The sequence below is a fragment of the Podarcis vaucheri genome (assembly GCF_965113315.1).
Source record: "Podarcis vaucheri genome assembly, chromosome: 4".
NCBI classification, from domain to species: Eukaryota; Metazoa; Chordata; class Lepidosauria; order Squamata; family Lacertidae; genus Podarcis; species Podarcis vaucheri.
Window position 1 is genome coordinate 36,397,900 of NC_138762.1, and position 13,280 is coordinate 36,411,179.

At 39.6% G+C, this 13,280-nt stretch overlaps 1 protein-coding gene across 43 annotated transcripts in view; it reads right to left on the reverse strand.

Annotated features, from left to right (window-relative positions):
• The window catches only part of ABI3BP (ABI family member 3 binding protein), a 128,813-nt gene that overhangs the window by 48,123 nt on the left and 67,410 nt on the right, over positions 1-13,280 (reverse strand). For 22 of the 43 annotated variants that reach the window (XM_082220943.1, XM_082220944.1, XM_082220982.1 and 19 more), the window contains 9 exons: positions 12,139-12,213; positions 9,717-9,794; positions 9,188-9,262; positions 8,311-8,385; positions 6,945-7,019; positions 6,511-6,585; positions 5,225-5,299; positions 2,280-2,354; positions 494-562 (listed from right to left, as the gene is read on the reverse strand). The exons of 1 other annotated variant lie outside the window; for it this stretch is intronic. In XM_082220943.1, the coding sequence (XP_082077069.1) occupies positions 494-562; positions 2,280-2,354; positions 5,225-5,299; positions 6,511-6,585; positions 6,945-7,019; positions 8,311-8,385; positions 9,188-9,262; positions 9,717-9,794; positions 12,139-12,213 (672 nt within the window). The remainder of the gene's footprint in view (positions 1-493; positions 563-2,279; positions 2,355-5,224; positions 5,300-6,510; positions 6,586-6,944; positions 7,020-8,310; positions 8,386-9,187; positions 9,263-9,716; positions 9,795-12,138; positions 12,214-13,280) is intronic. 20 more of the 43 variants (XM_082220964.1, XM_082220957.1, XM_082220942.1 and 17 more) reach the window with 18 other exon arrangements.

Consider the following 13,280-nt stretch of genomic DNA (forward strand, 5'->3'; position numbering starts at 1 on the left):
TATTTTACATACATACATACAATCAAATGCCTTATCCAACCTCGTTTTGAAATGTACCTCTCTGAGAGGCAGTTACTGCCTATTATATTTTTATTTGTAATTGATTTGCTCTGTTATTCAATCAGACCTGCCATTCACATTTTTCAAGAACATCTGGAAATGTTAAAACAGTTGAATAGTCAAACTGTTAACCAGAGGCCATGTTTGTGATTGTTTCAGACCGTCAGCCCAGCAGGCAGGATCAATTGCTCACAATCTAACAATCCAAAGTGCCAAAATGCTGAGATCTAGATTGCTGGGAGTCTAGACAGGAAACAGTCTAGTGACCAATCAACATGGCACCTGCAGTATATTTGCAGTCATACCACCAGAGCCCTATTCAGGGACTATGCTTGAACAAGGAATGCCTACGTGAGTAGCACCAACAAAATCTCTACCAGCAATGACATCACAGAAGGTTTCATTAAGCCCATTTGTAAAAACACATAATTACCAGATTTAGTAAATGAGGGTTCTGGTGCTGTGGATGGTTTAAAAGGAAAATGATCTGCTTCAGTTACAGCTGGGGAAAAAACATCGGTAAATAATTCAAGCGCATGCCAGCTCAAAGGATGTGTTTGCATCATATGGTTCAGATGACATTTATCTTAAAGATTGATGGTGCATTCCTTTGCATGTTTAGTCAGAAGTAAGTTTGCTGCCTTCAGTGGGGCTTACTCTCTTACTCGACATGTTCTTGTGATGCACTGAGCCAACATTCAATATCTCCTACCTTTCATCTCTCCAGAACTCTCAAGTGTACTCCACAAGGATGGAAGCACTCCTACTGTTCATGCTCGAAAGGAGACGTTTTTCTATATGAAGTCTGTCCTGTTATATCCAACATACAAACACCTTTTTTTTTTTAAGATGCATTGTTTCAGCTTTAATTTTTTGCTGAGCCACAGCAAAATGGTGCCTTTTACAAACTCTTTCCCCTGAGCAGGACTCCACCATTCAGAGGAACTACTCCCCTTGATTATCTGGTATGATTTATTTTAAAACATCGGAACTCAATATATTACAGAGTCTGCTTGTACCTTCTCAGGCGCATCATCTATTTAACCACGATTCCACAGAAATTTCTGAGCCAGTCTGGTTTGAATAACCAGTTGATTCAAACCATCAACATTCAAACCTAATTATGAAAGTTTATTTGATTCTGGAGGGTTTTATATGACGGTTTTGTGTCAGTTAAACATTTTAAACAAAAATATTCCTAAAAGATTCCTTATGGATTTAATGGTAAAACAAAAGGGCAATCAGACTAAGTGTACTTGCGCTATTTATTTTGAGATTAAAATTAATTTAATGTATAGAGTTTACAAATTTTCGCAGCTGGGTTACCAAATACTTTTGCTGGCAATGACTGTGGAAGTATGATAAAAGCTGACAGGCTGGAGGATTTGGCAGTTGGGAGGAAGACTGGAGCTGAGGGGATTCAGATGCTAACTAGATGTGTCTACGGTAATTCCTAGCAGTGAAACCAAGTTAAACTGTCAAGCTTTGCTTAATAGGATATGACATTCCACTCCAGTGCATTGGTTTGAATTATTCTATACTCAGCAGGAGTTCCTATGACATGCTTTAGTGCAAAGTGGGCCAATAAATAAATAAATGTGTTGTTGTTTTCTGGGAAGGCAAAGTGTTGCAATAGATTCTGTCTCAAGTCTGAGATACTGATAGCACTATGGTACATCATATAGGAGCACTGGGTTTTGGTGTGGTTTTTTTTTTTTTTTGTCAGCAGTCTATTGACCTGAGGAGTTGGCAGCTTTGCAGAAGAGACAGGCAGACGTATAGACCTGACTCTGTCAAAGCCATGCTCATGATCCCTGTTGCTCCAGTCTTGGTATGCCACAAATGTCTGCAATATGTGGCAACTGTAGCATCCATGTCATAGACTTGGTTTCTCATGTCTTAGTGGTCAAGAGTTTCACCCATGCAAGAAAAGGATCTTGAAGATTTTTGCAGAAAATACGGGGCTAGTAGGATAGGGAATGTTTCACATACTGTACATGGGAACTACTCTCCTAAAACAGCAGCAGCAGCAGCAGCAGCAATGTCTAAGGTGGATGTTATGGTAGACTAACCCTAAAATTTGAAAGGCTAGCAAAATTCTAAAGATGAAATTGTGGTAGAAAATGCACTTGTAGTAAATGAAAGGTTCCTTGTAGTAATGAGAAGAAATTAAAAGAACCAGCTGGATAGTGACAATTAGCTGAAGTAAAATATATTACCCATTGTTGCCCCTGGATGTCCGACAGTGTGAGAAATCTTAGTTGTGGTGGGAACTGGAAGCAATTTGCTGGTAACTGTTGGAGTAAAGGATAGTCTCTTAAAAAAGGAAAATCCGAGAGTTCAGGATTTTAGAATCTGTATTCAAATAATGTGCAGCATACTCTGTTTTAATGGCATTTTTGGACTGTCTACCTAATCATAAATATAATCAAGTAGTGTAGTATCACTGTTGGATTTAATTTGGGAGACCTTGATTAGAAAATGCATGGAGAGCATGGCTTTCAGAGGTTCAGAGGTAGCAAGTCTCTGAGTATCAGTTGCTGGATACTCAGCAGCAATAGGCTATTTACTGGGTTCACATCCTGCCAATGGGCTTCCCTTGAGCATCTGGCTGACTACTGTGGGAAACAGGATGTTGAACTAGGTAGACTTCAGTCTAATCTAGTAGGGCTCTTCTTATGTTCTTGTGGGATTGAATCCTTGCTCAGCTCTAATGTTAACTTAGTGGTCTTTGACAAACCCGTATTTCAGCCTATTTCACTCAAGGTTATCGTGCAGATAAAATAGTTTAGTCTGATGTATTTTGCCCTGAGAAACATAAACAATTTAAAGGCAAATATGATATTATACAAAATATCAAGTCCTCCTCCAAAGCGAGTTATTAGAAGATGGAAGCAGATTCATATTTGCTCTCATTTTACTAATTCAAAACATCTGAAGTGGCACCTATAGTTCTCTAAAACAGAGCAGGAAGTTTTTAGTCTTCCCTCCAGACATTGTTGGGTTGACCATTGGACATGTTGGCTTGAGCTGATGATATTCCAATGACATATGGAGGCCACAGATACCTCACCCCTGCTTCGGAGAATTCAGAAGATCATGTGGCTGAGTTATTCAAGCACAATGAAAAGCAGAAGGTAGTACTCTTTTAAAGTTGGAATAATACAGCCTGATCCAGTACCAGTACAAGTGGAGAAAATGAGGCTTCTTCCAGTGGAATATCTTAAGGATAAGAGCAAAAGTCTACAATCCATGAAACCAAAATGTTTCATTACTTCCATACGTTTTTAAAAGGGAAAGACAATGCCCAACTCTGCAGGTTGCTGCTTAACAAGAGGGAAAGGAATGTTGAGGCTAATTTAATAGAAATATGAACGTGTTATATTTAGCATACAGCATATATTATCCTCCTAAGAAAGTGAAAAATAATACATCAGTCGTCAACATCCATTCCAAGACACACACACTGTCAACCTGGCACATTTAAGCCTCTCTAGTGCTAAGGCAAACAGTACACAAGGGAATTGTGTCACCAACAGGAAGTCCAACTGCTTTTGACTCCCCTGAGCTAATATTTCAGATTTGTATGTTTAGCTGAGTACACCGGAGAGTAGCTGACCTGTAGGAGACAGGGCAAGCTTTAGGGTAGAGATCAAGTAACACAAACCCCGTTCTACTTCTGACTCATAACTAAAAATAGATGCATGGTACTTATCCAAGTGGAAAGCATCTCATCATTTTAATGGCCAGTTTCCCCTTTCAATCTTGGTGAAATTCTATGACTTTCCTTCAACTCTACAAAAGCATGAAGAAAATAAACAATATGGAAATTTCAGTTTACATTGAGAAAGGCACATCTGTTGCCTCTCATTTAAATCTCTGGATTAATCTTTACACATGGATGGAGAAGACCACATGTTGCACAGAGCACAGCTGTACTTCTTATTGACTGAAAGCTGATAGTATATATGAATGGAAAATATATTTCCAACTATATGTGCCTGTGTGTGTTTATCCTCTGTATTCAAAGTCCTTGGGCTGCACATGGCACCTTCCTATACTATGTGTTTTACTTTAAGCCTAGTAGACGTTTTTGAAGTCCCTGCTTTCACATTGGAGACATACCTAGATTTTTTGGGGGTGGGAGAAATGTATGGGATTTTCTGGTCAAAGTACTGTGAGAGGATGATTAAGTCATAGCTAAATGGGAAATTTCACCCAAAGAGCTTGGGCTAGAGTGGGTCTGGCCATCACAGGTTGAAGAAATTGGTTATTGCAAATTAAAGTGCCAGATTTCGAGGAACATATTAAGATTGAATGGTTTAGTTGTGCTTTCTCAAAGCTGTAATATGAAAAATATCAAAATGTTAGTATGTATCACATAAGTCTGTTTAGTTCTGCAGAAATTCTCATGAACAGAGGTAGCATGAAAAATAAAAATATTTGCTTGGGTCTGAAATATCTACATAAGTAGGGGGCAGCTGACTGCTGAGTCACTGCTGCTTATCAGGAAGGAGAGGGATGAGATCAGTGCTGGGCAAATGAACTGGCACAGCCAATACGGCTCTCCTGGTGGTACATTTGCACCACACAAATCTCCCTGCTGCCTCACCTTCCAATAAATAGCTGTAACTCAGCTGCTGGGAGGTCAGGCGAGCCCCAGCACCCATAGTACCATACTGCTTTGTATGGAATCGAAGCAGCATAGCACTTATTTCCAGTCAAAATATTCTTTCATTGAGTTTTCGTTGGTATTTTTCTTGAAACCTCTTTCAGAATTTTATCCCTATCATTATTTATTGCTAGTAGTGACTGAGCTAGCAAATCAACCAACGTTAACTTAATTGTCAAACCTGAGCCAGATTAGGTAATGGCAACTTAATTCACCCCATTACAATATTTTAACTTACAAAACAACAGAACCATAAGCTTTGACATGACAGCAACATCTAATTTGGTGTCTAGAAGCTGTTTTTAATCTCAGACTGTTACTTGCGATTACAAATGGAATTATATTGCATTACATGTTCTAAGATTATATAAGAATGAATGCACACGAACAACACATGTTCTGTTTTTGTGAACTGCATGTCCAAGTCCGTTAGAAGAAAGCTTGATCCATGCTGTGGAATAAAATAGTTATAGGAAAGTACATAGCAATTACCCGGTACAATCTTTGGCTCTTCCAGATGGGGAGGGATTTGGGGCTTGGAAACTGGGATTTTTGTTTTACTGGGAGCTGAAAGGAATAAAAATGAAAAGGTCATTTGTATTTGCCCTAAGAAAGCAGCACAGATAGCACTGGGAGCTTCAAACGAGGGGGAGTCCTTCACAACCAGTGTTGTGTGCTCACCTAAGTCCAAAACTACATAGGAGTATCCCAAACAAACAGTTACTGAGATACCAAGAACTGCATGGCGTATACAACAGGCTTATGCTATCCCTGTGTGATTATTTTATTTTCGACCCTTCTCCCTTAAAAATAAAGCCGTATTACAAACTAGTCTGGGAGACTCAAAAGTAGTTTGCCAAACGTCATGGAGGGGCTGCTACTTGAGTTAAAAAAATTATTCTGTGCATATTTCGAAGCAAATCTTAGCAAGTCAGACAGGTAAGTCTGCACAGGGTTATAGGCATGGCCTCTTGGGCTCACAGAACTAGTCTCACCATTTTTTGGAACTTGATCAATATATGAAGAAAATAACCTATTTCTCTGGGATGCCTGCAAACCGCTATGCATTTTTCTTTCAGCAGTTTCCTGTCCAACAAACAGCACAGATCACCTGTTTTTCAAAGATAAGGTCTGAATGCTAACCTTGCCTTCCCCAGTCCTTCTCTACTCTATGATTGGGGGGTTGGGGGGTATTGTTTTGTTTTTTCCAGACCCTAGAGATAGTAAGCATCATAAAAAACCCGAAGCACCAATATTGTGTTTTGTGCTGCGTTCAAAGGTCCCACTCCAGTGTTTTGGCACCCTGGCAGACTCCCAAATACTGAATGCATGCAGAGAACCAACACTGGGAAGTACTGTACCTGTGTACATTTGCATTTGCCAGATCCTACAGGGGATGCATATACAAAAGTCTGTTTCACCATATTTTTTGCACCCATGTAGAATTGTTAGGACTAAACTGAAACATCCCTGACTTTGTCGCCCTCCTTGTGAGCTATGAAAAGTCGGACTTCCAGCCCAGGGGGTGGGCTGAAAAAGTCCATAGTACATTTCCCCTCTAATGTTCTAACTAGGCAGGTGAGCAGCACAGGAGAGGAAGGGGAAAGGAAAGAACTGACTATGTTCTGTAGCTTTCGACAGTGTCTATTCGCAGTCCATTCCATGTGGCCCATATTTAATAGACCAACCATCTATAGAATAAATGGAGGCATATACACAGTTATTTAACTATTACAATTATTCATCTTTCACTTCATGTAAACCTAATTAATTATTACCCTGTGTTGTTCTTGGCAATTCAGGGGTTTTATAAATTTTAAGTGTAGTGGCTTCCCATTGAGGTTCTTTTTCTGCTGATGAAAAAGAAAAGAGAGAGAGCAATAAATCATGCGGGAATTAGACAGTTATTCATAAAAGATGTTTAAAGTTAGATCTATTTCCCATTGACCAGAATCAGTATATGAATACTTGCAATTAATATAAAAATAGGGTTTTTTCTGATTCCTGCATGGTTTTCTTATTATAACTGTTTTCACCGAAAGATTTTATGAATATGAATATATGAGGTAGCGCGCAAAGACTGAAGCCTACACAAAGTTGACCCAAAGGGTTTTGTATTTCCTCAAACCAACAACATAGTTTCTTTCGGACAGGCTAACTTTGAATTCAAACAACAACAATAATTACAATCCATGGCATGAATTGTTATTACCATGTTTAGATTCTGGTATTTTGGGATGGGCAGAAGGTTTAGGTGTAGAAGGAACCAATTCTGTTTCCGGCAGAGCTGAAAGACACAGGTTGTATTATAGATTTTTGCTTCTTACTGTCTTTTTTAATTTTCTTCCTAGGAAATTAGAATCAAATAAACTAAAGTGAAGATGAAACAGGATGTTTAAAAATTGTAAATTTGTTGCAAAAAATATACCCCTTAAAGCCTCAGACAACAGCAAAATCATATTTGTCTATTCTTTCCCAGTAACTCACCAGATGACTTTAAGAAAGCCATTCTCCCTCATGCCCAGGTGATCTATCTATAGGAATAACAATATTCCAATATCCCTACCTTACCAAGTTGTTATAAGGATTACAAATATAACGTATGTGAAGTGCTTTGAACTCTTTCAAGTGCCATCAATTACATATACTGTTAAATAATATTTTCATTACTCATGTAATGGTTGATTATGCTGATTATGTAATGCTAGTATTAATGCATAATTGACAAGGCTTGTGGTAGCTCTCACAAGAAATACGTGTGGAGAAAATTAGTAAAGCTGGTATAAAAGTGTAGTTCAAAACCACAATTTGATCCTTGTATTAACTAACTATGGTTTAGATAAACCAAGTTCCCTGACACAAAGGGAAACTGTAGTTTGTTCCAAACCACGGACAGAAGCAGCTTCTGGGGGGAGCGGTGTAGCTGCAGCAGTAGCTTCCTAACAACAGCATAGCTGCTGCTTACTTGGAGGGGCAAGGAAGTGGAACAATGGCGCATGTGCTGATACACCAGTGGGAGAATTGGTATGGCTCCCCCACTGTATCCCTGCAGCTGTGACCTCACAAGTGCTTTGCCCACAAGGAAAGCTATCTAAAAATCATCCAAATTCAAGTACTATAAATATTTTTTTTAAATAAATGTTTTCTTTTTATGTGGATAAGCATTACTTTCCTTCAGAAAAGCAATTTGCTCAATTTGCCATTGGCCTTTTAAAATAGTTGTCACACTTTTGCTGAAAACAGGAAATGGCTACCTCTATAATTTCTAGGGGCAAATCTTCAAATAACAACAGCAAGCACATTTGCCCACACTGTTTCACAAATGCTCATTGTTAAATTGATCAAAGGGCAGATATTTCATTGGGCATCAGTTCAATGAGCAATTTCAATTAAGAGCAGTAACGTTTTCAAATTTCAAGAATTAATGCTGTAGCTGTAAGCCAAATACTACATTTGAAAGTACACTCTGTTTTTATTATTTGCAGTGGTGAAAAATGGCAATAAAAAATATTTCCAGGGCTCTTCAGGGACTGAATTTTAATGCAAGTTATACAACTTTTCCAGGAAATGAATGTTACCTGGAGCAGCTTTTAATCGTTCAGTAATTCTAGAAGTTTTAGGTGTATTCTGCTTCAAAGGTGGTTGATTAGTGGCTAGAAAAAGAAGAGAATTCAAACTGAACAGAAAAAGACAAATATAACTAAAAGTTACCAATCTTGAAGTGAAATATTTCCTATTTATTGATAAAACAAAAATGTTTAATGTGAAAATAGAAAGATTGGGTTGGGGGTGGGAACCTATCAAATTCAAAACAGAAGGTCCGTTATCACCAAATACACCAAACACATTTTAATAACGACTCATGTACAAAACTGGCAGCAACAGCCCCTATTTCAACAGAAAGATGGCAAAAGGGAAGAGGGCACACCCACAAACTCTTCTGAGCTTGATTGTATAAGCCCCAGTAATACAACATGGACTATTCAATGGAAAATAAACTCTGGAGATCTGGAAAGCAGGAAAAGCTAGAAATAAATTTCAAATTAATCATCAATAGTTGCATACATTGATTTCATGTTCATAATCAATGTATCTAAAGCAAAAGTGCAAATTTCTTTGATTGTAATATAGATTTGTGAACAATCTGCATTTCATTACCAAACCCAGGTTTAATAGCTCTTGAGAAAAAAAATAAACAGAAGAAATGTTTTTTTGGTGTGAATCAAAATTTATCACAGTACAGTACTCAGATTTATCACAGAAATGTAGTAACTGATAGCATGCAATCCTAATCATGTCTATGCAGAAGTTACTCCTACTGAATTCAATGAGGCTTTCCGCCAGGTACTGTAAGTAGGGATAGAATTGATGCTCTAGTAGCTGTTGCACAGCTGAACAGAGAAGAGTTTTTAAAAGGCCATCTGTAGCATATACATAAAGTGAGTATTTAATTACCGGGGCTCACATGCCATCCTTCTGGAGTGGCAGAAGTCTTCCATTTAAAAGGAATAAATGGTGTTTCAGATGAAGCTGAAAAGAGCATCATGGTTACATTTAACATCCTTCAAAATTTAAACAAACCGTTCATGCAACACTCTTGCAATGATGAACAGAATGGAATGGACTCGCAAGGCTGATGAAAGTGATGGAGTTGCAGACCACACTGCACTGATCTTAAGCATAACTCAGTGCTCCAGTGACAAGTGTCAATTTCCCTCAAAGATAGTTGTGCAAAGAGATGGGTAATAATAATAAATGATAGGAAGCCCATGCAGCTTTCATAACTGAAATTAAAAATAAAAGGATGAACTATGTTTCTACAAAGGTTTGGAGACTTTGTAGAAGCTAGAAGTGTGATAAAAGGTGAGTATGGAAAGAATGGTGATGATTTATTCTGAAAGAAATGGATTCACGTGGAATGAAAATGTTTCTGATGAAACATGACACACAGTATGACCATTCACGTTGAAAAAGAGAGCATTACCCTGTGGTGTCTTTGGCCAGTCAAGAGGCTTGGATGTTTTTGGTGTGAAAGATTCCAGGGTGGGTTCATTTGTTACTGCTGGAAGAAATGTTGACAAGTATAAGAAGAAAAGCCAGCTTGGGGGGGGGGGGAGTTTCTGCAGGAGGAAAGCTATTTTTCTGTAGGAAAAACCTGAAGGGTTTCCTTGACTATTGGCCATTGTTTTTAGTTTACCAGTTTAGTAGGTGTTACAGATGAAGTCATCTGTTTAAATCACACTGCATGAAAGATTTCCTTCTTCGTAGTGTATGTGGATTTGAACAAATGCTGAGTGGTCATCTGTTTAGTTCCTGCCTGCCTGCCCACCCGTACTGTAATTGTTTTGGATTACATTGTGGTATCTGGATCAGTGCCACACAGAAAAACTTAAGGTTTTATTAACGACTCAACTGAAGGGGCATTATCCAAGCAAAGTGGAATACCACAAGCAGCAACACTGTAATAAGCAACATAGTCTACTAAAAGTTACTGTGCAATGTAAACACGTAAACTCAGAAAATCTCATAGTTTGCGTGACTTGCTTCCAGGTAACTGTGTAGCCTTAACCTAGCAGTGAGAACATATGGGGCACTATGAAGTCCCATTCCGGTCAACTAAGGTGGTCACCTATATCAGCAGAAATCCCCTCTTCTACATGACATTACAGGCACAGAAACCGTGCTCTCTTTTGCATTTGGCCACACTGGTTTCAGTAGAAGAGACTTAAGACATAAGATTTAACTCTAAGACTATTTTATTTTCTGTTTTCTTTCCTATGTTTTTAACTTGTTCTATTTTATCTCGATAAGCTGCCTTGAGTCTCACTGGGAAAAATATGAGATATAAATATACCAGTATTTTTAATACAGTCATACAATGGAAGTCGAACAGAATCTGTTCCGGAAGTCTGTTTGACTTCCAAAGTGCAGCTTCCGATTGGTGGCAGGAAGCTCCTGCAGCCAATCGGAAGCCCCGTCAGATGTTTGGCTTCCGAAAGAACGTTAGAAAACCGGAACACTCACTTCCGGGTTTTGATCCTTCAGGAGCTGGAACATTCGACTTGCAAGGCGTTCGGGAGCTGAGATATGACTGCACTATTATTATCCACATCACATAAAAAGGTAAAGGTACCCCTGCCCGTACGGGCCAGTCGTGTCCGACTCTAGGGTTGTGCGCCCATCTCACTTAAGAGGCCGGGGGCCAGCGCTATCCGGAGACACTTCCGGGTCACGTGGCCAGCGTGACGAAGCTGCTCTGGTGAGCCAGCACCAGCGCAGCACACGGAAACGCTGTTTACCTTCCCGCTATAAAGCGGTACCTATTTATCTACTTGCACTTTAGGGGTGCTTTCGAACTGCTAGGTGGGCAGGAGCTGGGACCGAACGATGGGAGCTTACCCCGCCACGGGGATTCGAACCGCCAACCATATGATCGGCAAGTCCTAGGTGCTGAGGTTTTACCCACAGTGCCACCCGCGTCCCATCCACATCACATAGGGGGCCTTAAATATAGCCCAAAATAGGCAGGCCTTGAACCTCTAGGAATTTACAGCATACAACACACACTGGGAAAAACAGAAGGTGTATAAGGGAGAACAACAGGAAACTGTCCCAAAGCCATCAGGAAACCATCTGGATCCATCAACCTACTGGGGTTGACCATCTTAATCAGTCCCCCACCCCTGCAGAGGCTCTGAGTTCTAAACCCCACAAGGCAGTGGTTTGACCATGGCAACAGAACTATAGAGTCCCTCCACTCTAAGATCACCATCATACAATCAAACACAGAAAACCAGTCCAGAGTGTTCTCTGCAGCATGGGTAGGGCCAGAAATTACTTAGGACAGACCCATGGTTGTCATGAAATCCTGAGCCATTCTCGAGGGGAACCTCAGTGTGAATATTAAAGTCCTCCAGCACAATCAGCCATAGGGACTCCAACACCAAGCCTGAAAGCACGCTAGCTAGCTCAGGAAGGGAGACTGTTGATCAGTGGGGTGGGTGGTACACAAACAGAATCCTTAATCTGTCCTGGTTTCACCCATTTCAGATACACTCTTGAACCCAGCAGACTGCGGGAGAGGACACCTGGTCAGGGGGATGCAATCCTCTATGTGCAGGTGTAATTTGCCAGACCGTGAGGATGGCGTTATCTGGAATTGTAGTCTGTAGATTTTGCTCTCTAAATTCAGTTTCAGATAGAGTCATTCCACAGAAGATTCTGCAAACAGAAATTCTAATGACATGAAAGAAGTATTGAGAGCTGGCGCCTAAGGACACATCCCCCAGCTTCTCATTTAAGAACAGTTTTACTGATTTCAGTGAAACTATTCTGAAGTAAGTACAGCCGTCTGAAGACTGCAGTCTTAATTCCGTGGGTGGCAAGCATAGGATGCAATGGTATACCTGGTTCGGAGTCTGATATGTCAATCTCATCAGATCTTCTGGGGCTTGAAAGACCAGGTTGTGTTTTGCTGAAAACTAAAAATAATAAATTGATAGCAGTTGTAATTATGATTTCTTTTAAATCTAATTTTTATTTTCTGAGGTGGCTTTGCTTGCATGTAACTAGTATCAATAATAAGAGTAATTTTTTGGAAAAAGATTTTGATTTGGTTGGTTTTTAACTAATCAAGTTTAAACGCATTCACAAATGACAACATCTTAATGAAGATGTTCTTTGAGGATCTTAAACTAAGGGGAATACCTTTTCTTTTGAAAAACTACACTCATCTCTCACAAACAGAAAAGGGGAATCCAATATTTTTCTTCTTCTTCAAACTTGGACACATAGGATATTCTAAAGGTTTCACAAACATGTTGAGGTCTGTATCTTTTGCTGAATATTTATATTTAAAATACATATTAATTTCAGGAGAGCAACATCAGATCCACTTTGCTTTCTCTTGTGGAAATCAATTTACATGGTACCTGTGCTATGTTGCCCTGCAAATGGCAGGTAGGAGAAGTCACTAAGTAGACCCTATCTGTCAACTACAGTAAAACAGAAATAATCATCTGTACAAACCTACATAGTGCCCTATTGCCTACTAGCAAGTGATGCAAAGGGCCAGGTGAGTTTTACCTTTGGGTAGAGTATTCTATACATGAGCTACATATTAGAATTACATTTTGCACTATTCAACTAGCAAGTAAACATACAGGGTGGGATCCAAAGAACTCTGTTAGGCATGCCAAAAGGGTTTGAGGTGCCCAGTGGAAATTTCAACCTTTTTTAAAAATATGAATAGCAGATCTCTGTAGGGAATAGCAACTCCTTCACTTTCAAAAACCAGATTGCCATTTGGCAGGGGGAATCACTGTACTAAAAACAAGTTTGAAGCTTCCATGCGGACATGCAACTCATTGTGCAGGGCTTTGGATTCCAGCCACAATGTGCGTATGTGTTTGTGTGGCGTGTGCATGTCTGTTCCCATCCTCTCTTAGCCCCATCTAGCATTTAAATTATACACAATCTGGAATGGTAGGGAAAAGCTGGATGGGGTGCAGCAGGTTTGCACAGACTACCTGTTCTCCAGGCTATTCTG